This window comes from Liolophura sinensis, chromosome 6 (assembly GCF_032854445.1).
Source record: "Liolophura sinensis isolate JHLJ2023 chromosome 6, CUHK_Ljap_v2, whole genome shotgun sequence".
Classification (NCBI taxonomy): domain Eukaryota; kingdom Metazoa; phylum Mollusca; class Polyplacophora; order Chitonida; family Chitonidae; genus Liolophura; species Liolophura sinensis.
This window is the reverse complement of record NC_088300.1, coordinates 10,642,452-10,669,149: the sequence shown is the minus strand read 5'-3', so window position 1 is coordinate 10,669,149 and position 26,698 is coordinate 10,642,452. Positions and strand designations below refer to the sequence as shown.

General features: G+C 40.2%; 1 protein-coding gene across 2 annotated transcripts; it reads right to left on the bottom strand.

Moving 5' to 3' along the window:
* Positions 1–1,807: 1,807 nt before the first annotated feature.
* Positions 1,808–19,095, bottom strand: LOC135468411 (uncharacterized). Of its 2 annotated transcripts, XM_064746657.1 has the most exons (10): positions 18,958–19,095; positions 17,810–17,976; positions 15,525–15,574; positions 12,764–12,853; positions 11,520–11,705; positions 8,019–8,206; positions 6,583–6,689; positions 6,045–6,201; positions 4,352–5,781; positions 1,808–4,064 (listed from the first exon to the last, which is right to left on the bottom strand). In XM_064746657.1, exons 1-10 carry the CDS (start codon positions 19,008–19,010, stop codon positions 4,033–4,035), a joined length of 2,460 nt encoding a protein of 819 aa, XP_064602727.1. In that variant the 5' UTR covers positions 19,011–19,095; the 3' UTR covers positions 1,808–4,032. The 2 variants fall into 2 exon arrangements, with proteins under 2 accessions (XP_064602727.1, XP_064602728.1); XM_064746658.1 differs by lacking the exons at positions 12,764–12,853; positions 15,525–15,574; positions 17,810–17,976; positions 18,958–19,095 and adding an exon at positions 12,199–12,747.
* Between the last annotated feature and the right edge of the window lie 7,603 nt (positions 19,096–26,698).

Below are 26,698 nucleotides of genomic sequence, written 5' to 3'. Positions count from 1 at the left end.
AGTAAGCAATGGTTCATTTGTACACACCTCTATCAGTACCAGTTAGAAATGGTTCATTCATACATACCTATATCAACACCAATGAGCAATGGTTTATTTGTACACACCTATATCAGTACCAGTGAGCAATGATTCATTTGTACACTCCTATATAAGTACCAGGTAGCAAGGGTTCATTTGTACATACCTCTATCAGTACAAGTGAGCAATGGTTCATTTGTACATACCTATATCAGCACCAGTGAGCAATGGTTCATTTTTACATACCTCTATCAGTACCAGTGAGCAATGGTTCATTTGTACATACCTATATCAGCACCAGTGAGCAATGGTTCATTCGTACATACCTCTATCAGTACCAGTGAACAATGGTTTTTTTGTACATACCTATATCAGTATTGGTGAGCAATGGTTCATTTGTACATACCTCTATCAGTACCAGTGAGCAATGGTTCATTTGTACATACCTATATTAGCACCAGTGAGCAATGGTTCATTCGTACATACCTCTACCAGTACCAGTGAACAATGGTTTTTTTGTACATACCTATATCAGTATTGGTGAGCAATGGTTCATTTGTACATACCTATATCAGTAACAGTGAGCAATGGTTCATTTCTACATACCTATATCAATATCAGGTAGCAAGTGTTTATTTGTACATATCGATATCAGTACCAATGAGCAATGGTTCATTTGTACATATCTATCTCAGAACCAGTGAGCAATGGTTCACTTGTACACACCTATATACCTATATCAGTTTTCAGTGTTACATCTTAAGGCTGGTGAGGGTCTACTCAGACAGCTCCACAATCCTGACTCGCTAATAACACTCCCTGTTCACTTATCCATTTACCAGATGAAACAACGGTTCACTTGTACATACCTATATCAGTACCAGTGAGCAATGGTTCATTTGTACACAGATATCACCATAAGTGAGCAATGTCTTATTTATACAATGGTGCTATCAACACCAGTGAACAATGGTTCATTTGTTGCACATTTGTTAACATCGGTGAGCAAAGGCGGGCGAGTTGGAAATCGACGTCATTTATGTCCTCTTTCACAATTACATAATGTTTGTTTTTTCGTGCACACAGGTTGTCAAACTTCATAACAGCCTCCATTGTTCTGCTTAAAAAGATTCAAGGTAGGAGATTCAGATCTGTGTAATGTTTGTCAGGCTGAGGAGATCACTCATCATGTTTTACTCGAGTGTCCGCAGTACACAGCTCAAAGACAAATATTCCTTTCTGACTTTGTAGACGTTGGAATTGTTAACCCAGCAAGGAGGACCGTGCTTTGTCCACCTAAAAATGCCAGTTTAGTTTTTAAAGCTTTGGGGAATTACTTATGTAGGATCCATAGAGTTTAGGCCACATTATTGTGACAATAGTTCTCTATGGATTGACCATTGTTGATTACAACAGCCTAAATCCTTGAAATACATCGAATTGCCTTGGCGCAAATGATGCCATGGAATGGAGTCGCCATATAAACTAATTTATGTGTGTATGTGAAATGGGAAAACCCAGATTTGGCTGAAGGGAAATCAGACTTTGTCGGAATCTCTACAGTATTATACATTCGCCAAAATACCAAATAGGTTCAACTGATTATGTCATACGCCTGGCACTTCTCTCCTAACACCAAACAATTTAGGATAAAAACAAACAGGTACAATCAATCACCAACCAAATTCCCCCCCTGCACGTTAACACCCAGAAGGTGTACGTAAACAACCAGAAGGTGTACGTAAACAACCAGAAGGTGAAGAAGAAGAAAAAACATGAGTTTGGTGACAAACATGATTCAGTTTATTGGCTGTCTGTATATCGCCGTCACGTGATCTACACTGATCAACGGCTTTACAAATTGAACCAACCCTTTAAAAACATGCAAAATTATGCCAAATATATAGATATACTTATGTGTTTGTATATATGCTTTTTTTTCAACAGATATACGGTAAACAAACACCGCACAGCAGCGCTTAAGTCTGTAAACAGACCATTGTGTAAATCTCTGAGACCGTCCAGCGGCCGTACAGGGTGGGGCGACCAGCGCCTACCTGTGTATATATCATCAGCGTTAAGCGATGCAACATTAGAGGAAAATGTAAACGACATGTGACAATCATTATAACGTCTATAGTATGCAAAAACAAACAGATGACAACATGACAAATGGTGTGAAAATGGTACAGTAATAAAAGCTTTCCTTGCGAAATGAAAATCGTGATGAGAACAACACTAAAATATATTTTAAATACAAAATGCACAATAATATTTCCACAGCAACGTTTGTGCCAATAGAGCCCATCTTCCATATCCTGTCGACACCTTGAGTAATACATGACGCAACCGATGACGTCAAGTCGTCCAGCAACGAGCGCCATCGCGTGGAAATCCATCCTACACTTAGTTAGGTACAAACTTACAACACAAAAAAGTAAAATCATAAAATAACATATTTCCGCTGTGGGTAACAGTTTTTATCTTGTGCCATTAACACTAGTGATGTGTTATGAAGGTGCGTAGTCATTTAAGCAGAAAAGAACGTATTGAGTTATTATTTGCCCCGAGATTACGAAGCGAACTTATACCTAAGTCAAAATTTCAAATCTCTTTAAAATTGTTGTTTCTTATGTTATAAGGTCAAAATTTTGCTTGACAAATTAAAATCTGGGCAAGTTATTGTAGAACAAACTTCAGCTAAAATAATGAAAAGGAACATACCAAATTTTATGATTTACTTAAGTCTAAGATCGCTTCGTGATCCCGAGACCAGAGAGATCACAAAGGTGGCTGGAGAAATTCACTCAACAACAGTCAACAGCAAACTGTAACAACTGTGACGTAACTCCGAAATTAGTGACCTGCGCAGAACTTGGACCATAAAGACGCCATAAAATCCATATATTCAACACATCGAAACAAATGATTTAAAAAATATTTTTCTATTACATAAATGAGATGAAAAACAATGTCTCATTATATTGACTATGATATAGATATAGTTGACATCGATAGGATTGCCTTATCAATTAACTTATATATAATAAGAGTGTATTAGTCGAAAAAGCGACTTCAGCAAAAAACACACAAAGCTGGACTGTATGTAGGGAAAATGTTTTCTCTTCTCAAAGCCTGAATTTGGCTAGGGTACCGAACTTTTTACTTAACAAGCACCGGTATGTGCAAATCCACAGTAACCCTACTGTCGTGGCATGGTCGTAAAGTATGGTCTTAAATTCGAGTCTAGTCTACAGGCAATGTACTCACACTAGCACCAGTGAGAATGTTTTAAATATAGATTTGACTGACAGACGTAATTATCTCCGCGAGCGACGCGTTGACTGTCAAAGTTATATAACAGATTCTTTCTTGACCACGTGAATCCGTGTGACTTACAGCACCAGGCTGGTCACATTTTTTCACATTATGGCAACCGGAAATAGAATCTACCCAAAAAAAGTTCAGTAGAAAACAAACTGATATCGGTTTTATTCCATTCCTCTTTACTCTACCTAGTTTACCTATTTCAATTTCTGTGACGTCATCAGCACGCTCGTGGCGTGACCAGCATACCACAAAGCTGCCAAGACAGTTCATAGAAAAATAACCAAATCGAAATGGAACCTGCTTTTAAACAAAGCGTTGAAGCTTGGCCAAAACAAGAAAAAAGGCCTTCTCATAGAATTATCAAAGCACAGCTAAGATAGTTTCTGTCAAAATTAAACTGGTGAAATACAATGGAAGAAAAACCTCAATCAAAGTGCTTTAAGGGCTCATCGAGCATGCATCGACGTTGTGGCGTTCGGCCAGCGAAGCCACGATACCGCGTCGATGCATATTCATGAGATGCTTTCATATGTAATTGGACGAGATCGCGGCTGCGCAGCAGTGGTGTCCGCTCTTGACCAATAATATTCTTTCTTTGCCAGAACAGCTGTCCACAGCGTTGAGGCGTTGGTATAATGACAATATGCCATACATTGTAAGGTTCGCCTTACATCGTCTGACCTACTGGTTCGGGTCTGGTGCGGGGTGGGCCTCTGAAATGTACAACAGAAATCTCACATAAGAACAATCTCCTAGGTCGATATTACATCTTTCAGAATGAGAATAAGCATTTAACAGCATTTCTGTCTAGATGAATTAGCCTGAAAAACACAGAAAGAGTCATCTGTCTATTGCTATCATACTTGCCTGAGAAACATTCCTATAAACTATAGACATAACATTTCCGGACCATTTTCATGGAACCCTGTGATAGGACGACAACAATATATACTACATGGATTATTGTCAGAGTTCTTGAAAAAGCAGTACGAGCACTCACCAGTATTGGATGCCCATGACAGCAGTTGATTAAGCATTTCATCGTTCTCCTCGATTCCGAGGGTGTGGCTAATGGTGTGGTCAACGGTGTGTGGTTCTGCCAGTGCTACAGAGACGGTCATCGTTACTCGACTCTGGTCAATACCTCCACTGGACATCTCATCCGCCAGGTAGTCCCCACCTTCCACAGACGCAGGGCCGTAGCTGGGGGACGGGTTAGACTGGTCAGGGACGATCTGGACATCTGCTGAAATCGGTCTGCTCAAATGGTTGGCCTGATCGCCCTGAAAACCATGCTGAGTGGACTGCCTAAAGAACGACTCGATGTCCATGGGCTCCATGAAGGGGATTTCCCTCTTGGGAATCTTCAGAGGGTTCTCTTTGGAAGCTTGTGGCAGGATTTCCAGCTTTTCTCCGATAACAGCTTCGAAGAAGTTGTCCACAGTGGATCCGTCCATCACTGGTAAGTCTCTGTTTGTCTTTCTCTTCTTAGCCAGACTTATGGCAAAAACTGATGGCGATTGTTGCTGTTGTTGACAGGACCCTATCAGCTCAGCTTCAATTTTGGCCTCGAGTTTCCTAGCAAACGCCGTGACATCTTCCTCGCTGACAGAGGAGGGTGAGCCTGGAGAGGCCTCGGGGGTCAGGTACCAGTCTGGAAGGACTTCGCTCGATGTCTCCGTCTTTATTATCCCTGGTGTGACGGTGGCGGTCTTGCTGGTAGGAGACGGGTCCGGGGTGGGTGGAAGACCAGGTGACATGGACATATTGGTGTGTACAGGAGATGCCTTGAAGGTGGCCAGAGTGCTAGTATCTGGAACTTCACCCTTGAGAGAGAAGCAAAGGTCAGGAATGTGACCGTTCATTGGAGACGCCATGACCTGAGTTGGGCCGTAGGAGTAAGACTGGGTCGGGTTGTTGTAGTTGTTGGCTACTCCTCCGATCAGATAGCCCTGGTTATGAGACGTAAGACCATTGGAGACACACCCAAAGTGACCAGCACCCGGGGGGTATCCGCCATTGTGGCTCACGCTCATTCCAGAGGCCTTCTTTCCCCGACAAGGTCCATTCTCTCCCAACTTCCTCTTGAGGGCTTCCACCGCCTGGGCGTGCTCTGCTTTCCTGGTACAATTTTCCCTTTTGTCGGTTGGTTCACCACAAGGCACAGCTATACCGGACTGGTTGAAGGTGCAACTTCCTGAGAACTGCTCTGGCACCACGTAGTTACCGTAGTTGCCGGATGGGGAAGGATAGCTCATGACCGCAGGAGGATAGTAGCCAGGGATCTGGTACGACTGCATGTACATCTCTCCCTCCATCCCAGGAGAGCTACTTCCGGGATATCCAGGGTGACAAAAGTAGTCTGGTCCTCGCGTAGCGTGAAGCGAATACAGCTGGCTCTGAATCTTGAAGTGGTAAGCCTCTTGGTCACTGACAAAACAAAGACAAATCTTCAGTTACAAAATGGAAAATGGGAGAAACCTTAAGTGAAACAAGAAGAGACGAAACTTAAGCTAAAGGAATCAAGGCGAGTAAGATACTAAATTAAACAAAAAGGGATTTAAACATACAGGAGATTTAAACATATAGGTATTTTCATGTAGATATTGTAAAAGTCTAACACCGATAATTCCACTACATTTCTCCTTGACCTTTTAATCCCAGGTGGTTTTTTGAGAGGTGTGGCAACTCACCTGACAACTTGATTGACGCAGACGATAACGGGGTCGTTACTGCCGGGAACCAGTCCCTGACGTACGTGCATCACAACATTAACCCAGAACAAGTCGCCATTTTCCGCGATCATGCGCACTGTCATCATACATCCCATCTCATGTCTCGAACGGATCACTGGCATGAGAACAAACATTAAATCATTACAACTTAGTAGCTGCGTAAAAAAGAGCCTGGGTACGTCAGATAAAAATTACAGGCTAAATTCAGCTCAGTTGTGGAATTGCGACCAGTTTTAAACAACGCCTAAATGTAAAAGGGGGGAGGGTGGTCACCAGGCTTCAGAAATAGAGCAAAACTTTGATAAAGAAACAAGATTGTTTTACATTGACACAAAAGGTTGCGGGCTCTGTTGTTTTTCTACTAATGCATAGCTGACCTGTGAGAGGGGAAACTCACCAGAAATCACGTACGTGTTGGTGGTTGTATACTGTCACAAAAACTGCCAGGACAAAGTTAAAAAGATCTAAAGGATCAAGCGACGGGAGGCGGACTTACATTGGACGTGCTTTTCCCGCGCTTCGCTTAAGTCTTCCGGATGAAGCATGGCATACCAGGACTTTCTGAAAATCTGGTCGTTTGTAAGCCCCAGGTAGTGTTCACCCCTGTAAGGATAAGACAAGTGAGAGAGATAAGACAAGTGAGAGAGATAAGACAAGTGAGAGGGGACATTAACAACAGGGTTGTATCTTAACACAGCCATGGCTGATAGAACACAGGCAGTCTAACACATCCCCCTAGTGATCACTCACCAGTTTAAAATACTCAGAACTCCACTCGGAGCATCTCTCTAGCACTCGGAGCATACCACTAGATCTCGGAGCATATCATTTCCATTTGTTATCTAGAATACGCCATGTCCTCCAGAAATATACCCTCATCATATGTAATCTCAGGTAATACTTTGAAACTTACACAAGCTCATTTTCTAAGATAATTTTGGAATATTCCGTAAGATTCCAGCTATGAGTAACCATGCAGATAACAGCTAACTGGTTTTCATGCAACTGCTATAAACAATGAGTAAATTACAGGGCCTTTTGTAAGGTGAAACTATCACATTTTCCCTGAGGCCATCGTAACAGCATGGAATCATTTGGTGTGCGTGATGACATCAATCCTGTGGGTCTTTTTAACTCGCTGAGAAACTCAGCGGGTCCCATATTGAAGAGCCATGTGTTAAACCTCTATAAGTATTAACTTTCATACATAAGTGAGCTAGTGTCGAGTCATACCAGCCTCATAGGGCTATCGGTTACACGTGTAAGGCGATATGCACAGTTAAGATGTCTGTCTACAACTACAGCTATGAGAGTTACTCCGACTTGTCACAAATTAACGTTACCTCCACAACGTTACTTAGCTATAGACAGGTGTTCACTCCAATTTAGAAGTTAATTTCAGGTGTTGCTCATTTAAAGGAGTAATTTTCTAATGACAAATATCCCGGACAAACGTATATACATTTTAATTTGACTGATTAGGTGCATTGAAACCACACAGGATATAAGCTTTTATAATAGTACAGTTTGACACGTGACCCATTGGTACCAAGTCGCTAAGCAAATAAGTTGTCAGGCACATCCCATAATGATAGGATTCGTTGCGCTATGCTAACTGGAGCTTCAATTATTCGAGGTATGATAGTATATCCTAGTTGTAATCAGATCGTTACTCACATTGTAGATGGCACAGCTTGGTTTTGAGAGGAGCAAATCTGCCATAATTTACCACGTATATTATACATTTTAATAAAGCGCTGGCATGCGGCAAGGATCAATTAGCTAAGCTAGATAATTTGCTATAAATAGCCCTTCTGAAAACGAAGTGGTATTGACCTAGTTTTCCATTTTCGAAACGACACTGGAAAAGTTTCATCAGCGAAGATCTTCTCACACATTTTTGTTTCCTGAAGTTTAAGATAGCATACTTACGTCTCAGTGAGTTCGAGGAACTTCATGTCCAGACTGTGTACGGATTTGAACACGAGTGTGTTGTTCTGAATCAGGTTCTCCTTGATGTCCGGGGTTATCAATGGGCTGCACAGGCCTAAAAAGACGGACTTTTCGCCCGATCCATCGGTGGCCGGCACCGAAGCAAAGTGGCCTTTTACGTGCATGATCTGTGGACAAACAATATGCCATAAGCACATTAGTTAGTTTGAATTTATAAGTCATTTATATCTCATTTTAGTGTGTAAAGCACACACTGCAAGTAGTGATTCTTACGAACCATCCATGTATAGGAATGCCACCCAAACCAAACAGTAATCGCATTTACAATCTGACATGTAAAAATTGACTTGCAGAGAAATGATATGTACACTGCAAATAACTTAAGTCGTTTGCTGATACTTCAGCCAATGTGCGCAGTGTTTCTAACAGATTCACACCTCAAGGGACAGAGCAATTTACATCTTTTTAGTGACGCTAAAGACTGGTGTATACATTTCTAAAGAGCCAAAGAGCCAATTCATTTGTGAAGCCAATTAAAGTGTTATTGAAAACAGGTTTTCACAGAACGTCGTATTCGGTACATTCACGAAGTTTATCGTTCACGTAGCCAGCAGATAGAGTGTGGAAAATAACTATGTATCAGTTATTTACTGTATGTCTTCTGTGAGTCTTTGACGCAGATTTCATCTTGACCTCCAAATCCCATAATATTAAGGCCCGTGGAAAAGGCAGTGCGTCTTTTGTGTTGTTGTAATATTAAAAATCGGATCCAGATGCACTGGGTGATAGCCTACTATATCTAAGCCTGTCCAGTGGTTTGAATCGTCCATGGCATACATCTGCAGAGTGTGTCAGAGACGGTGTAAGCGTTTTTGTGAATGGCCCACAGAAGACGTATGTCAGCGGCAATGTAAAGCTTCTTATGAATGCCTCGCAGAAACCTCGCAGTGTTTTCCCACCCAGTGTCTACCCTTTTTGAGGTCTTCTGACTCATACATGGCATATGACCAAGTCGCCATTGTTAATCCGTCGGAAGGAACAAGGTCCCAGTTCTCGGCACATCAGTACGTGTGAACAAATGTGTATACACCAGTACTTTTGTGTATTTCGGCTAATCTATTCCTCGTGCGACAGGTCTGTAGATCCTTTTCTTCACACCAACATAGAACATGGTCATGTACAGTCTATATTGTATGCATGCGTTTCTGGGGCACTGTGGCCTGCTTATCAAACCTTTAGCAAGATGATATGAATAAGATCCCGACCAGCCTGCGCAGTCTAGAGCTTAATAGCCTCAAAATGTAGTACAACCTCCCTGTCAAACTGGCCATCTGGGAGCCAAATTCGGTCACTGGCCAAGTCCTTGTCTTAGTGGCACAATTCCAGGCCTGTATGTCCTTATTTGGTCACATTTCCACATAAGTAAGCCATAAGGGAATATCAGATGTTCCATAATCTTAGATATAATTTTTACCGATCTCACTAATTCATATTCATTATGCGGAAATACAAAGTTCCTGGTTGTATATGACTGTAGACTGTTATCACTTGTGTAATTGTATACTAACACCTAGTTCCCATTCGATCTATGTACCCGACCCCCAATCCCCGCTAAACATGACCCATTTGTTTTCTGTCCCGAGGAGATTATTTTTCACCATGGATAAATCACGCCACATCCCTTTACTACCTGTACCAGGTTATTCATTATCCACAGCCTACACAGACTATTAAATCGATCGCAAAACGACCCAACCGTTCTTTACAAACACCGTCAAGCGATAGTGAATTATGTGAGACCATCGACGCAACATGAGCTGCTCAACTTCAGGGAACTTTATGAGAAGCTTGATCGAAACAGCGTTAACCAGGCAATGTCAGTGCCCAGTACACATACGCTCGAAACAGAACGGATGTAAGAGCTGTAACAATCTGCAGAACGCCCGGATATTCCGTGGAGTGCGATAATTTTCAAATCTATGAACACAGAGACCCACATAGAGAAAACCTAAATATTGTCTTCCGTTCGTCGTCAAGAGACAGTTCCTGTGTTTTTCGTGGTTACATTAATTACTACTAACGGTTAACGACCTTAACCACACAGCTTCTCTGGTCTGCACCATGTTTAGTAGAGGACTATATCCAGGCTGAGAGATCGACAATGTCAGAGAAGGGGTCTGGAGCTGTTTGTAACGTTGTGTAACACAAATACATTATCCTGGACAGTAATGACTCTGGACACAAGAGGATGACGCCTGTGGTATATATGGCGACTGGTAAATAAAATACGGTCTGCCTCGGTTCAGTTCTCAGAGCTGCACGTGGCTGGTAAGCCCTGGTTTCGTGCCGTCTTGCACGGCAGCACCAAGGTGGGGCAGATTTCTCTGAGTTGACCAGGAAGCCCGGAAATCATACCCAGGATTACTTGACATTAGCTTCACCAGATTACTCAAACTTACAATCAAAGAAACGAACAAAAAAAACCTAAAAAAAAACAGATGTCAGGTGTTCTGTATGGCTCGTGCGATTGGTCCAATATAAACCCACGACGAGGTATGTAATTAGCTGTATGGCTCCTCGGCATCAAGGTAAACAGTAGAACAGGCCTCGGTTTTGGCCGCGGAAGCCGCAACCATCAACAGACTCTGCTATTTTATATAGGATGTTACTTTGGCGGATCGCATCTATCGACATGTCACGTCATTTCACACGAGACTGCGTGCCTGTGCACCTCATTCCCATGTGTACCTTGAACCAGTGACGTGCGAGTTTGCGGGTCAGTGATAGGTAGAGACCCAGCAATGGGGAAATGTCAAAACGCCAGTTTTAAAAAAAGGGTGAATAGAGCAGTAGCTGACGGTGCGCACGTTTATCATTCTGGAAGTCAAGCATTAACTCTTGACTACATCGACACTGCAGAAGCGGGTATATAATCTACTCATTTCGAAAGTTCGCTAAGACAAAAACTAGTGAGCAACGTAACTTAAAATTGACCAAAGAAAATATTTATCTTGATTATATAGTCTAAAAGCCATATAATTTCCTTCATTTCAAGCCATACCTTAATGTTTAAATAAGTAGTAATTTAGCCGAATGCAATTCCCCGGTACCACATCCAATCTCTGCAAAGGCGCCCATCCTTAAATCATGGATGTACTTTTTTGGCCATTAATAAAATAAAGATGTTTTAGTTTGTAAATCTTCATTCTTTGTCATTTTTTCCTCGTTGTTGAGTTTTTCATATATATATATATATATATATATATATATATATATCACTTCCAGAAGCCGTTTCATCTTAAATGACAAGAAACCCAACTCTGTATTACTTCTGAGCTGCCTCCCCAGATGCTCAACATGGAAGAAGGCTGTTGTTAATGTGTAATAATAGAAAGAACCCTGTACTTTTAAGCTTAGAGCAGATCTGTCATTATATAATTAGTGTCAACTTGGCTGCTTACACCACAATCTGTGTCTTACCTTGATATCCCCTGGACCCGTTTGTCTCTTCAAACACCTTGACATATTCATCCGACAGAAAAAAGTGAGATCCTGGTCGGATTTGGAAGCCGAGGCCCCGCCTTGTAAAAGCTGTGCCTGCACAGTGGCGTGATCTCGTTTGTCAATAATGTCGTAAATGCTATCCCCCTGAGTTTTCATGTCCACCTGAACATAAAAAAGATTGTTTCATTTATAATTTATTTAATTACATTTTACAGATACATTTTATATTGTGCATAAACAGACTGTTTCATTTATATTTTATTTAATTACATTTTTACAGCTACATTTTGAATTGTCTTTTGTATAAATATAAGAGTCACATTTTGTTTTACATTTTGTATTGTCTTACTAACAATTATATGGAGCTAATTTTCTTTCATTAATTTTTTTACATGTTGTAGTATCTTACACATAAATTAATGTATGGAGAAATTATGAATCCCCTAAAATACAAGGTCTGAAGCCATAAGTAGGTGCATGGGTGAGAGTTTCTGCTGAGTTTCAGGAAGACATTATATGTTAGTATTTAGATCTGCACAAGGCTTTCTCATGTAGAGAACCAGCAGACGTTACAAACAGTATACATTTACCAACAGGCAAAGATCCTCAAGAGGCAAGTCTGAACTCTTCATATGGAAGAGGAAGTATTAGTCACCTCAGTTAAAGAGGGTCCATTGGGAGGGGATAAGGTGTTGAAAGCTTCTTCCTTCATGAGGGGGGATTCACCAGGGAGTTTTTTTTCCTTACAGCCATTTTACAGAGTAATTTGTGAAAGGCTGTTTGACCCCTGTGGAATTTGGGCAGGGTGCTACTCGAGGTTCAACACGCATACGCTAGCCGGGCCAAATGTTGACTGTCATTGGTAACAGATCACAGTGAGATGTGAAAAGATGAGGGACGCCATGTTTGTTCTTCTGTCCGTCCGATAAAGCTGCCTGGCCTATTTACATCACATGACGTGCCCAGAGTGTCATCTTCCCACTGGTTACCTAGAAGGACATTTCCGGCTATTTGTTTGTGAATAAACCAGAAAGATGCGCTCCTGTAATAAGTTTAGTTTGCCTCAGGTGTAAATGTCAAAAGACTACGTCGCTACTCGTACAAGCCTTGTGATTGGCTGACTACGAGCAACGTCATAGAAAGCAGCAAACAAACAAAATATCTGAGATCCCACACAAGGTAGATTCATCACGTTTCTTGTCACATCAGTAAATACTCACCATAGAATGTCCCAAATACTCGGTGACGTTTTCTGAAATATACACCAGTTTTCCGTCTCTCGTTGTGACAAGCAAAAACCCAGTCAGTGACTGAAAAGACAGACAGAAAGGTAATGGAAATGAAATAAAGGTGTGATGGAACACTTGGAGGGAAATTTACACATTGTGCATTAATATTTGTGAAAGTCATGGTTGAAAAAACAAATCAAAGTCGTCAAGGAAGCGTGACTGTTTTTAGTGGAGTAGGGCATTTAAGAGGATACAACCCTGAATGTCGCCAGTCTTATTTACTGATAACAGCAGTATCGGGAGCACAATATTCCACTCTCTCCTATAGCTGCTCATTAAAATATCAACACGCATTTTCACAGGCATTTAAAGTTGTCACAATAGCTTAGACAAAAAAAAGAGTTGAAAGCTTTGAGTGTACAAAGAGAAGATATGTACGTTATGTACAGTAGTGGTGCGAACAGTGAAATAAGTTTGAGTGTACATAGACAAGATGTGTAAGCTATGTATATTGGTATTATGAACTATGATCATATCGGTTTCAGGTACGAACCAGTGGTATTTTTCAATTTTATCGCCAGTTCTGATCTGCGACAACAGAGGCCATATCGGTACAGTAGGCTTAGAAAACAACGTGTGTTATTTTCCTTCTTGGAGACAAAATTATCTTTAAATCCCCTAGTCTACTGGTTCCTTTGATAAATGACATTTAAGCGTCGGGTAGGCCACAAGAAAAGCAAACACAACTGTGATTTACATCCCATTAAATCAACTGCTACAATGACTTCTATCTTTTCCCCCACTTCAATCCTAAGGCAATACTGACTAGACTCTACCTTATGCTAGGTAGGGCATAACTTGTTATCAGTTGTGGATTGGGGTTGTTTTGAAAGCTAAACACCTTGGCTTTAGACGATATTAGTGTGGGCGGGAGAAGCTCCTCCAGTGTTAAGAGCTACATAAACCTCCAGGGTTGCCGTTTTAACGATTGTTTTGCATGTAGACGACAAGGCAAATTTATAACACGTCCTTCGATGTGAACTTAACAAAAAAAAACAACACCAAGTCCAGTCAATTTTTTATTCTATCCACCAGAGAGAGTTAAAAGAACCTCAATTTAGACACACTCGGGTTTCCAGACGACAAAAAAAATTGCTAAAACCGGTTTGAGTAAACAAAATTTTCCTGACCGGAATGGTCTGGCCCCAAGCTATGAGCACATACGAGTCTATTTTGATGTCTGTTTATCGGATGCGGGAGCTGGGGCCCTTTTTGATCTTGATAACGCAATCTGCCATCTTAGAGCTGTTGAAATCCCGTCTGCAGTTTGTTGATTAGGCGAAAATCATAACGTGTTGCTTGGCAAACGGGTATTAAATTAAAACTAGACACCTAATCTGCCTATGGTGTTCATTATAGGACGATCACAGGGAGCTATAAATAACATACAGGAATATCAACAAGGATGGCGGTGTTTATACTCTCCAAAGTCGTCTAGATTTCCTCACATTATGTCAAGAGTTTCAGGAAAACAATTCATACATCATAAAAATATACGTGAGATACCTATATAAAGATCATTCAGCTGATATTTTGTGGCATGAGTTTCCTAAGACAAAGTGAATGACATAACCGTCATCGTACAGAAGGCCTTATCTCAGAGAATGTAAAAAAAAACTCGCATCAAAATGTGATACACACGATAAATAATAAATAGCAAGAAGCGTTTAAAGTCCATCTCAGGATCCTGTATAAAAATTACTGCTAGCAGATTAACCACTCCACGCGATTACAACCTCCAACAGTACAAATGTGAGTAACCTGCCCAAGAAACTTAATTTCTTCCACATTTATTAAGTATTCAGGTACCGCTTAATTGATAGCATAGGAGCTACCTGGACTCACTGAACTAGTGACTGTGTTGAACTTGTTTAATGGTCACCTCACTTGACCTAAATTCTCCCAAACCTAAACTCCATTTCAACCAGTCAGTGAGCCTGAACTAGTTCTTTCTATTGTGTATTATGTATGGGTATATGTACCCGGATTGAATGTGAATGTAGTCGGTACAGTAACAGATAGAGGCAGCCGTGTAGTCAGTGAGCCTGAACTAGTTCTTTCTATTGTGTATTATGTATGGGTATATGTACCCGGATTGAATGTGAATGTAGTCGGTACAGTAACAGATAGAGGCAGCCGTGTAGTCCGTCATCGGAGGACGCAAACACTCCAGTCGTACACTCCAATGACAACCCATGATTCATTGCGCTGACGTCAATGCTTTGCTATTTTTAGACCACTGCCAGCATTGTCGTCTAAAAAAACCTTGAGCTACAGGCGTACTTGTCGTATACTAAAGCACTATTCACTCTGTCTTAAAGAGAACTATGGTTTTACAGATACTGGAAAATTATTTCTTGTTTTTTTTTTACCTGTAGTAAAGCCAAAGAATGTATGCTACTCGGAGAACAATGAGCTTTGTTTTACATAAAGGTGAACTCAGGTGAGTATATTGGATCGGTCTAGTTCGCCCCAGGCGGCAAGAAGAATAAATCGGGAATAAAAAAGAATTAAAGCTTCCAATACACATTGTTATATATCTCTGGGATCCTTATTGTTTCGCTTCATTTCACACGCCTGTCAAACTGATGCAGACAGACTTCTCAATCCTTGTTACATATCAGATCATGCCAGCCACAACAACACGATGGTTCGCGTCATTAGACTAATTAGGTGGTAAATAAAGGCTTACCTGGAAGAAATCGAATGGCGTGCTCACGTTAAAATGTGACGTTCCAAACACTGGAAGAGAAAAGAAAAGGGAGCCTGAATTAAAATTTGGGAATGGTTCATACAACAATCATATGTTGAATACCTGTGGTGAAAAAGCCTTCATTTATCTACACAGACATTTATTGTGATGGTTATCATAGATCATGTGTTCTTGCACCTGTATATTTGACTAAACAGTTAGATGTGTGTGTTTTAACCAGGTTAGTCATAAGTATGACATGGACGCAGTGTGGTTTACACAGGCGTTTAGGTGACCGTGAGCCTTGTACGTAAACACGTCTTTCCCCATACACGCGGACCTCTGACTCACAACCCAAAATATCAAGACAATACAAAACGCTGTGTCCAGGAGGCAGAGAGAGGTAGACAGTACAAGATAGCTCATTCCCATTTTCAAAAACTGTTTTAGTAATATGATATTTCATTTTGGAATTTCCACTAAGTATATACTGGCGACGCTTTTTTTTGTCTTAACTTCGTCCACAGCACCGGGTCCCCCAGTCTTCCGCCCGGATTGTTTACCCTTAGCATACCCTCGGGCTGTTAGGTAACAGGACATGGCTAACTGACAGGTAGACATTAAGTTCAACATTTAACCAGGAGATGCTGATTTCTGAACGCAGCTAGATCCGCTTTCTTTTTTATTAATATGAAAATTAGTCCATCACATTGATACATACAAAGGTTGTATTCTCTGGCTGTTTTAATTCATTCACCTTAAATATTTGTCCACGAGTGGAACCATTCCTAATGTACATGTATTACGGCATCGTGTGCATCATTAGTTAGCACATTTGGAATGCTCATATTTTATGTGAATGTACTCTGTAAGTCTTCTCAAATGATCCTGTATACATCAATCACCTACATGTGTTCAACTAATTAGATTTTACATGACGTCATTTTAACCACAAATCAGGAACACAGGAAACGTTTGACAGATAGTATCGAATAATATTAATCATATCATTTACATGTTAATGAAATGGTGATATTGAGTCATCCCACTTTAGTACAATTCATCCATTTACATATTGCCTAAATTTAAATCTACCAGTGCTACTATTAATGTATTCATTTCTTGTCATTTAAAGCGATGAACGAGTCAATAATTTGATTTGGTTCATCGATTAAGTCCCAAGCGCATGCGCACTACACATCTGGAGAGAGGAAATTTACAGCATGGTGTCTCTAATCACAAACTGATGTCATCACACGAATGGTTTACTTAACGCTATGAACTAGTTTACTTACTTAGTATAATGTTGTTCTAATGTACAATAATGAACCAAAGACCGTTCTTTTCAAGACGTGGAGATAGCCATAAGCGATGTGAGTTAGGAATCAACAGTTCCACAGGTGATACAGTGCAGAAAATCACGTGCGATAAAACTGCGTGAATTTTGTATCGCCTGCAGATACATCTTCTTAATGATAAGGTGCTAAGCGAATATTGGTACGACTGCAGATCACACGACCAGTATGAATTCGTCTTCGTATAGGCCACGAAACTTACTAGGAAGTGGTTCAAACGACCAGTATGAATTCGTCTTCGTGTAGGCCACAAAACTTATTAGGAAGTGCTGAAGCAAAGGGTAAAGTTTTGATACACATTATCTGAGAAGCCTAACAACACAGAGAAATGGACATTTGGAAAACAGTTGACGTGTGCGCTATGAGACACATGTACCTGACATCTGCCAGGGTATTTGCTGACTTCATCAGTAACATGTACGGCTGTCACATACGCCTCCCCAGAGGCCTGTGACTTCTAAAGTAAATCTTTTTCAAAAAATCTAAATAGCATGAGAAACACCTCCATGATGTGCCGTAAATTTAACTACTTCCTTATCTTTCTAGTTCACCTTAAGCTAGATACACAAAAAAAAATACCATGGACAGAAAAAAAGGGAAAACATAATTACATGGATATACCCGGGGGCATTTAAAAATTCTTACCGACTCAGTTCTACAGATTAAAATACAATAACTTAATATCTATGTAACTTCTTTATCAACCAATAAATGAAGGCTTTCACATTTTTTGCTTCTTTCTTTTTAACCACAAAGACTGAATTTTTTTTCTACATATTGAACTAAATAAAAATACATGTACATGTAAGATGTAAATGAGGTGCACCGAAAGGCAAAATTCGAAAACGTATCGTGCCACATGTTAACATTGAAACTTTCCCCGTGTTCTAATATAATGGGGGGAAAACTTTTGAATGCATGTGTACTTACGCTTTTCCAACAGCTGGCATTTTCGGATAAAGACACAACTGAGAGACATGATCTGGAGTTGGGACAGACGTAGCCTGGCCGACTCGGGCAGTGGAAGCAGGTCTCGCATGACCGCGATCTCGGCGTTGATTTGGTCTCGCCTCTGCTTGGAGGCGCCTTTCGTGGACCTGGAAATTAGTGGAAGACATTTGGAAAATTAGTTTTAACATGGAATAAATTAAATGTGAAGTACATTTCTTTTTACTAGCAGTTCATGGTTCATTTATTTACTTACTTTATTTGTCAACCTTTCTTTAAAAGCCCTTTAAGGTTTGCCTAAAGTTGTAATTTCTTTACACGAACTTTGCAAACCATATTTCATTGGTCATGAAAGATATGAAAGCTTTGTATAGGTATGCTTCTTTAAAACAAGCGTGTTAGTAACTTTCATACAACTTTCTTATTTTATTTTATTTTAAACTTTTTTATTTGTTTTTGACAAATTTGCTCCAGTTGGAGATTTTTTCGACCAACTTGTTTGTACTAATGTCGCAAGTCTTCAAAAGTAGACCTAAGCCAACTTCCACGAGGGCAAGAGCATATTTATAAATAAGCTTATACAGCAAAACTTTTCCAACACCAAAAAAGATGTTGTATAGCATCAAACAACATTTAGCCATACTAGCCTTCATGTCGGTACAACGACAAGTGGTTTATTTTTAGAAAATAAAAACCTGTATCTAAATGAGAAAGGTTATCTAGATGTCATAACTGACGCTTGCCAGTCCTCGTAGTACAGGGGACAAGTGTGGGAAGTGTCCCTTATTTATACAAATACAGATATAGATATATATATATATATATATATATATATATATATATATATATATATAGGGCTTTAAATTTGACAGCTGTTCCCTATTACATCCAGCAAATACCGTCAGCGGAGACGGGCGAGGTACTCTAAGACGGCAGTTAAAGGCAATTGTAAGTAAAATCTGACTAGCCACACCTCATACAGAAGTACAAGAGATACACATGGTTAGCCCACACAGCTGTCTAAGTAGATCTGCCCAGCTTAACATGACACAGCAAAAGCTGAACATTACACCCCGTTAACACGTTGAACTTGTCGAAATAATACCACATGGACAATAACATACACTCACCTGCCAAAGTCGTACAAGCACAACTCCTCGGATAGACCCGACATTATCACCATGTTTACATTTAAAAATCGTATAAAATAAACAGCTAAATACTACGAATGTTTGATAACAGCAGACCAGCTGCTGTTTGAGCTCGTGTCAGCCAGAGAGCGGGCGAAAGTCTGACGAGATACCGGCCTGAATGGGCCTCTACACTAGTCAGAGCCACGTGATTTGGCCTTTCAAAGCCCATTGGTCTCAACTGAAATCAGGTCATATTTATTCATTACCTCACCTTATGCATAGTCAATGATGAACGATAAGGGTCTAGAGTGGTGGACAGCAGTTCACTTTGTCACCAACGGAGGCCTATCATTGGTTGTTCTGACTTGTTCACGCAAATAGCACCGTGGGGTGAATGTATGATAATAAATATTAAACCCAAATTACATGACCAGAGATATCTCTAAATCCCGTAATGTCCACAGATCTAATGCACGCACAATTCTTAACTAGCCCTGAACATAATTAGAGAGAACTAGAATTATGTAGAGGAGCTTTTAGCTTAGTGGATTTGCTAGGGTACAAAACGGTAAGGTACTACATATACAACTATACACAAATACAAGCGTAAAGCACATTTGATATTTTATTGAAAAGCAGACGATCGCCTGTAACATATTTCATCTGCTTGTTTAAAAATGTGTTCAATCGAGGATAAAGACTACGTGTCTTGATTTTTTGAAGCAAGAATGCTAGAATGATTAGACAAAGCCCCCCCCCGCCCTCCCCACGCCAACGTCCTCCTTGCCCCCTCAAAGCTCAAAAACAAACTTCCACCCAAAATCCTCACGTTGTCAAACTATGGCCAGGTAACTGTATTAGCATATTCAGCCTTTGACTAAGGTTATATATATATATATATATATATATATATATATATATATATATATATATATATATATATATATATAATGTAGATGAAAATGTAGATGAAAATAGCCACTCTAGATGAAAATAACCACTCTACTACACAAGGCCATTGATGTGTCATATGCAGAGTAAAGTGTCATGGAGCAAAAACAAATTATGTAATTACAGCACACGCCAGTGTTGTAGGATATACTAGTAACAGATAAACCGTTACGTGGAAATCCTGTTGGATCAACTGGTATATAACGGTAATAGCCTAAGTGGAAAGACGACGCATCAGCGTAAACCATAACCAGTACGATAGTACTGCCGCGAATTTGAGTGACGTAACTCAAACATTGCCCTGACAAGGCGTCTGAGCTTAAGTCTGTGCCCGACAAGGAAATAAGACTGAGTACCACTGTACATATATGGCCCTCTCCTCCTCAGTGGGTTTCAGCTCTCTTGTGGGAGACTTCCCTATGTACGGTATTTAAGCCCTATTGCACATCTCGTCAGTCCAGGGCCTATATATACATCACACCGAACTGTGAAGGCTGTTTTACAGGCTGACGGACACAGTAGTATTGGAACTCAACAATGAAATGTTCAACGAATACTTATTTTACTCACAATTCAATGAATCTTACCGTTAGTCAGTTATAATCGCATTCCGTCATGGGATATATTTGTTGCATTGTAACTCGGTTCTGAAATGCACTGTCTGTTGCTACTTCATAACATACTTGACGATTTCTACAAAATCCTAATTTTATTCGCTTCTTTTTTCATCTCATACCCAAGATATGATCAGATACTAGCGCTGAATTGGGTATTAATCTGCTCATTTCTCTGATGTTTAATCTGTCAGCTTTAAGGTGGAATCTGCAAGAGCCGACACCACCTTACATCCCTATGTGTAGCTGATGACCCTGCTGAACAAAACCAGGAATGTAGCGCCGGGGATTTTAACACAAGGCGCTCCTGCTTAAGATCATAGTTCGACTAGGAAACTTGGTTGGCTAAGTGGTAAACATCGCCGGTATCGCTGGAGACCACAGTCCACTGATAAACCTGTCCACCTTATAGTATAAGTGAGTGAATCTTGTGTAAGGCCTAAAATTACAATCAAAGAAATAAGTAAGAAAATACATAATCTCCGGAAGAGACACGTATGTGTCTCTCACAATGCATTTAGGACTGCATATAGGGATAATAAACTGCCACGTTACAGCATTCGTGAACACCAATGTCCATACAACGTACCGGCCTATCACAATCAGCTTGTGCAGAGTTTAGCTAGCCTGCAGCTTTGGTGGCTGTTTGGCCTCAAAACTGGTGTCTCTCATGTACATGCTAATTCGAGAACCTGTTATTAAAGGACAATAGAAGGTATAGAGCATAGTCAGAATGCAAAACCATAAAAGCATTAATTTCTGTTGAACTGAAGGTTTGTGGTCAAGACACATGAGGCCTTCGCCTATTAGATGTTCACCGATGTACACGTATACATGCAGCGTTAAACAAACGGACGGCTTTGCATCATAGTTTTAACTGATCTTGACGTATCTTTGAGAAACCTTGGGAAAATATCACTAAATTATTTTGGTCCTACAACTGTTGTGGGTTGCTATTGCTTGCACAGGTACCTCCATATAGCGTTATATTGCATGTGTACCAGATAACCTGCGTGTATACTTACCCAGCAGATAAACGTGTACATGTACCTCTATATAGCGTTATGTTGCTATGTACAGGATAACATTCGTGCACACTTATACAGCAGATACACGTGTACATTTATATAGACACACGTAGGCTATATACACTCTGTTCTAGGCATATATACACCCCCACCCCCACCCCTGTAGCGCGATACCGACATGTGCGGAGTGTGGATGTAGACCAGGTTATGCTGACATGGACACAATCTAATCAGGCCATATACGTCACCCAAATTAGCTTGTCAAGTTTTTATCACTAAGTGCCGGAATTCTGCAAGCCATTAGAGTGAGCGTTTCGTCAGAGCTTGAGTAAGGCAAGTGTCGTATGCTGTATAAAATCAGTGATTCACAATCGTATCAGATCAAAATGAGAGACCTGACTTATACAGGTTTCATGTCTCACTCGGACGGAAACATATTACAGACGTTTTCTTGTAGTTGCTGGTAATGTGAATCCTTAGGGCAAATATATACCATGGGATTTTGGCGTTAAAGGGTAAATCGACAATCTTCATATCATTTTGCGATCTATCCAAAATATTCAGGAAGAATACAGCAGAGAAAGTTTTCCCAGTTCATAAAAATGCAGAATGGGAATGAACATAAGTTGACATCTTTTTATGTTTTGTTTGCCAAGGAAGTCTAGAGCGCGATCGACGCTCTTTGATCCTTCCAGTAATTAGGATAGGTAAAGGATGTCTTCAGGTAAAAACACAGTGACAAACACAGGTGTAGTGGAAAGGGAATGATTCTCAGACCATGTTTCAGCAGTGCCAATGTGTCTCACAGCGCCAGTAACCATATAGAGCAGATAATCGTTCGATGATTTAATCTGGGTTTTACAAATACCAGGTGTCAGTCTTTTAATAGATGGAATCATTCAACACAGCTGTTTGTATAAAGGGTTTGCGGACGTCAGTATTATAACAATCATTAAATGTTATCAAATTTGTAAATTGTTTGCACATTTTGGCTGCGATTAATGCCCCTCAGAGTAATTAACAGGAAACGTATGACAATCGGTGAGGAAAGGAGGCGTTAAGGCGATGACTACAGCAATAGTTTACATTGTAAAGAAACACATCATATTTTGAAAAATGAAATTCAAAACGTAAAATGTGGTGTCTGTCTCAATCTTGCTTTAATTCTCTGCCTACAAGTACATAGTTGGAGATGCATTCAGCTATTGAATATAAGGTACTTAAAGTTTTAACCCATGTAACATTTAGATATACATAGGTATATTCACATCAAATATGGAAACACTTAATGGTCCCGAGTATTGTCGTTTTTTGTTGAAAAAATTGGTGTGAATTTGTATGGTGCACGGGTTATAAAGATTTGTGAGTTAAGGGTTATTTAAGTTGCTTATCTCAGAAGGCGTTAGGCCTTAATTCCACTCGACCACTGCTCTTATCTCATACCGCACGACAACACATGAAGGGGGAGACGCCTGAGTTTTTTTCAGAGTTTTCACACTAAGTCCTAGCGGAAGTAAGGGCTTGAGGGTCGTGATGTGTACTTACTCTCGGGAGCGTGGGGGCGGGGCGGTCTGGGGCGGTCAGGGTACAATGTCAACCCCTCTTCAGGAACCCGGAAAAAGCCGATGGTATTTGACACGACAACATTCTCACTCGCGGCATCGATCCTCTCCTAACTTTCATGGAACAAGTCTCTCGTCTTAAAGACCTACCATTTTTGTTCGTTAATAGTCTTTCCCCACTAAAAGGCCGCCAATAATTTCGCCATGACTGGTATTAGCAACACTATTTGTTTTTGTCGTCTGTGACCAGACATGAAAGACACGTCATCGTCGCCTATAGCGTGACAACAACACATCCTCCGCCAAATGGAAGGCCATGTAAACAGCCGACGGTCAAGCCGGATCCAGGCATCAAAATGGACGGATACAAGACTCCAGAATATAGAGATGATAACTTAATGAATATAGACGTGAAGAAATAGTGTGATAAAATTCACTAGCTGTATTCATGATTCCTATCGGTCCACTCCCACCTTGGATTAAGAAAGACCCAGATCCCACCCAGCATCCCCGTTCTGGGAGGTAGGCAAGTCACACATGACCTGTTTCGCATCGAATGTGGTTTTCATCACTGGAAATCCTCAAAAGCATGCTTAGCAAAAACGGGACATTCACATAAATGCCTATAAGCTGCCCAAAACCCAACAGATCTCAAATTCCCGAAGACAAAGGTTCCATATTCAAAAATGAATTCCATATCAAAGTTCAAATTCGTAGTCCGTTAATGAGTTCCATGTCAAATAACAGCTAAACAAGTATCTCAGTCGCGCTATGATTGCAACTGTTCATAAAGGCATCATGCTGATGTAATTAGCATGGCTACCTTTACGGCCCCTAGCCCCAGGTTAAGCGGTGTTAGATACAGTTTGAAAATGACGAGCGTTACACACCCTAACCCATCAGATTATGATTCAAAAGCAACGGGCGATTACGTCTTTCCCGTTAATATGTAAAGATCTCATGCTGCAAGAGACGCCATCTATGATGTTACAAATACATACAAGATAGACGGTTACACTGGGCAACCAGCGCTATCTATGTTGTTAAATACCATATACGTGATAGATATGTACATAGGGATAACAGCGCCGTCTATGTGGTTGATCACAATGCAAATCGCCAGAGATTCTGAACGCTCTGTCCATACCTGCCAACGAGAGTGTTATATTCATTGTAAAATTTGAGAAACTTAGAATGAAGGCGTTTGATGGAGTATCTTTGACAAACTAGTTTTTGAACTAGCAACTTGTGACGCAGATTAAAGTCATCACAATTAACGCAAGATCTGACAAATGGTACAAGGCGAGATATGTATACGCCATATGCAGGACCCTTTGGTACATTGCTATCTAAATAAGGATAATTTACAAAATCAAAATTGAAATTATCCCTTTTGTCGTAAAGGCGGCGTGAAAGGAGACCTTGTCCGTCATTGTACAGATATAGATCCAAATAAGATGTACCATCAAGACTATCTGTTGTCTCCTTTAAATCCAATGAAGGCGGATAGATTTCCTTCACCGCTTCAGCAATATGGGGATTATTTAACGCCAGTATATCATCAATATACCGCTTGGTAAATGAAAAGGATCGAGCTTTAAAGATATTACTTTTAAGTAATTTCTGCATATAGTTGTATTCATATGAAAACAGGTATAGGTCTGCCAAAAGAGGCGCACAATTGGTACCCATTGGAATACCTATGCACTGTTGGGTAAATGGTATCTCCGAATTTCACATAGATGTTGTTAATGAGAAATTCAAGTAATTCAATAAATAATGTAACATCCCATGAGTGGTAACCTTTATAAAGAGTAGAACTAAAGAGAGCCTTATTGCTTCTGATGTTAATGTAACGGTGACCAGTTTTAGTAAATACCGAGACAATTAACGACGATATTCTTTGAATAAGATCTTTGTGAGGAATCGTAGTATAGAGAGTAGAGAAATCCCATGTGGATATATAGGTCATGCGGGTACTTACACACTCTAAGCAACTGAAGAATCAAAAGTTAATCGTCCAGTAACGCAATATTTTCAGTGGCACACATAATCATCAACAGCTAGTGCCCTGCATGGATACATCAACACATGCTTACCTTCCCATTTCGTTCATGGCAAATCCTCGCGCAGCAACCTCCAGGAGCGTCATAATAGACAAGAGAGTGGGTAATGTCCCTGATCGTATAGACAAGACCTGGCTCAAGCCAGTGTCAAATTAATACTGAGTAGTTAAAACCGGTCTGACTGTTTTATATCCAGTTAATGAAAACATTTCTGCTTATCCGTCCATACGCCGTAAAATGTACCTTTTTTAGGACCATAGGCTATTAAGAAAGTGCCTTTGTTTAGCACATGCATAATCTGGGTTCGTATATTTCCCTGACATCAAAGTAAGTAGGCGTTTTTACCGTCTGGATTTTCCTGTACTGGATTCTCTACGATCCATAGTAAGACCTATTTAATTCTACGGTTATGGATATTAAAAGTTCGGTACCCTTTCAGTTGATTTCTATGGCGACCCAGTTATGAAGATAGACCTATATTTGTGATCAAGATTCATTATCAGCTATTTAACACGAACAAGACCGAAAATACGCCAAACCTTGTTAGAAAATTCTTTCGATTGATTTCATGAAATAATACTTTGTCTGTGTCTGAACGGTCATAAATTCATTGCTGCAAATGCATATGACTTTATTAACGTGGAGAAATATAGCGATATTGAGAGAGTAAATTAGTATCCCCGTCCAGTGAAAACATACAATAAGTGACTAGTATTAAGATTTCTTTCAAAAAGGAACATTAATGCGAGGGCTTAAAATCGGTTTCTATGGATATTTGCATCTCGCAAAAAAGAGACAGAACTATATAGACACGTGGTTGTACGTGGTATATACTCCAGGTGCCAAAAAGTGTTGTTTCTTTAGGATGGCTGAAGGCTTGATGTACAGTTTTCCACCACAGCTGACCAAAATTCTATACTGTAAAGAGTGAACTGTTAGACCCTGTGTGCCGGTGGAATTCCTACCGCGTTGTTACAACATTGTATGCATTGAGAACAATCTACATACACACCCAACGGAGGGTTTACCCGCCAAGAGGGTTAACTGGTATACCTTGGATAAGAGTACATATATAATACTCATGCTTCGTGAATGGCCAAAATGACCAGGTATGGTAACGCAGGGAATCGGCCACAGTGCAAGTCACTGTGCACCTCAAGAAGCGAAACTGACTAAAGCTCTGACTGACACAGCATAACATGTTACTGTTAATGGTAGCTTGAGGGCTGCATGTGCTCTCGACCTGGATTCGCGTATGATTTCGCTATAGTTGCCACACGTTACGTAATAGCATGGCTTTACAATTATCCTTTCTTATTCGTGATAAAACTTATTTAATGCAAAACAGCCTATATCTTTACTCACACAAAAAGTTTGTTGCCAAAAGAAAAAATACCCACAACGATTTGGCAGAAATACCGAATTTAAACTTGCTTACATGACAAAATTGATCACAATATAAAGTTTATTTTTTACGCATGAAGACAAACGTTAACCAAAACGAAACTTTGACAGCA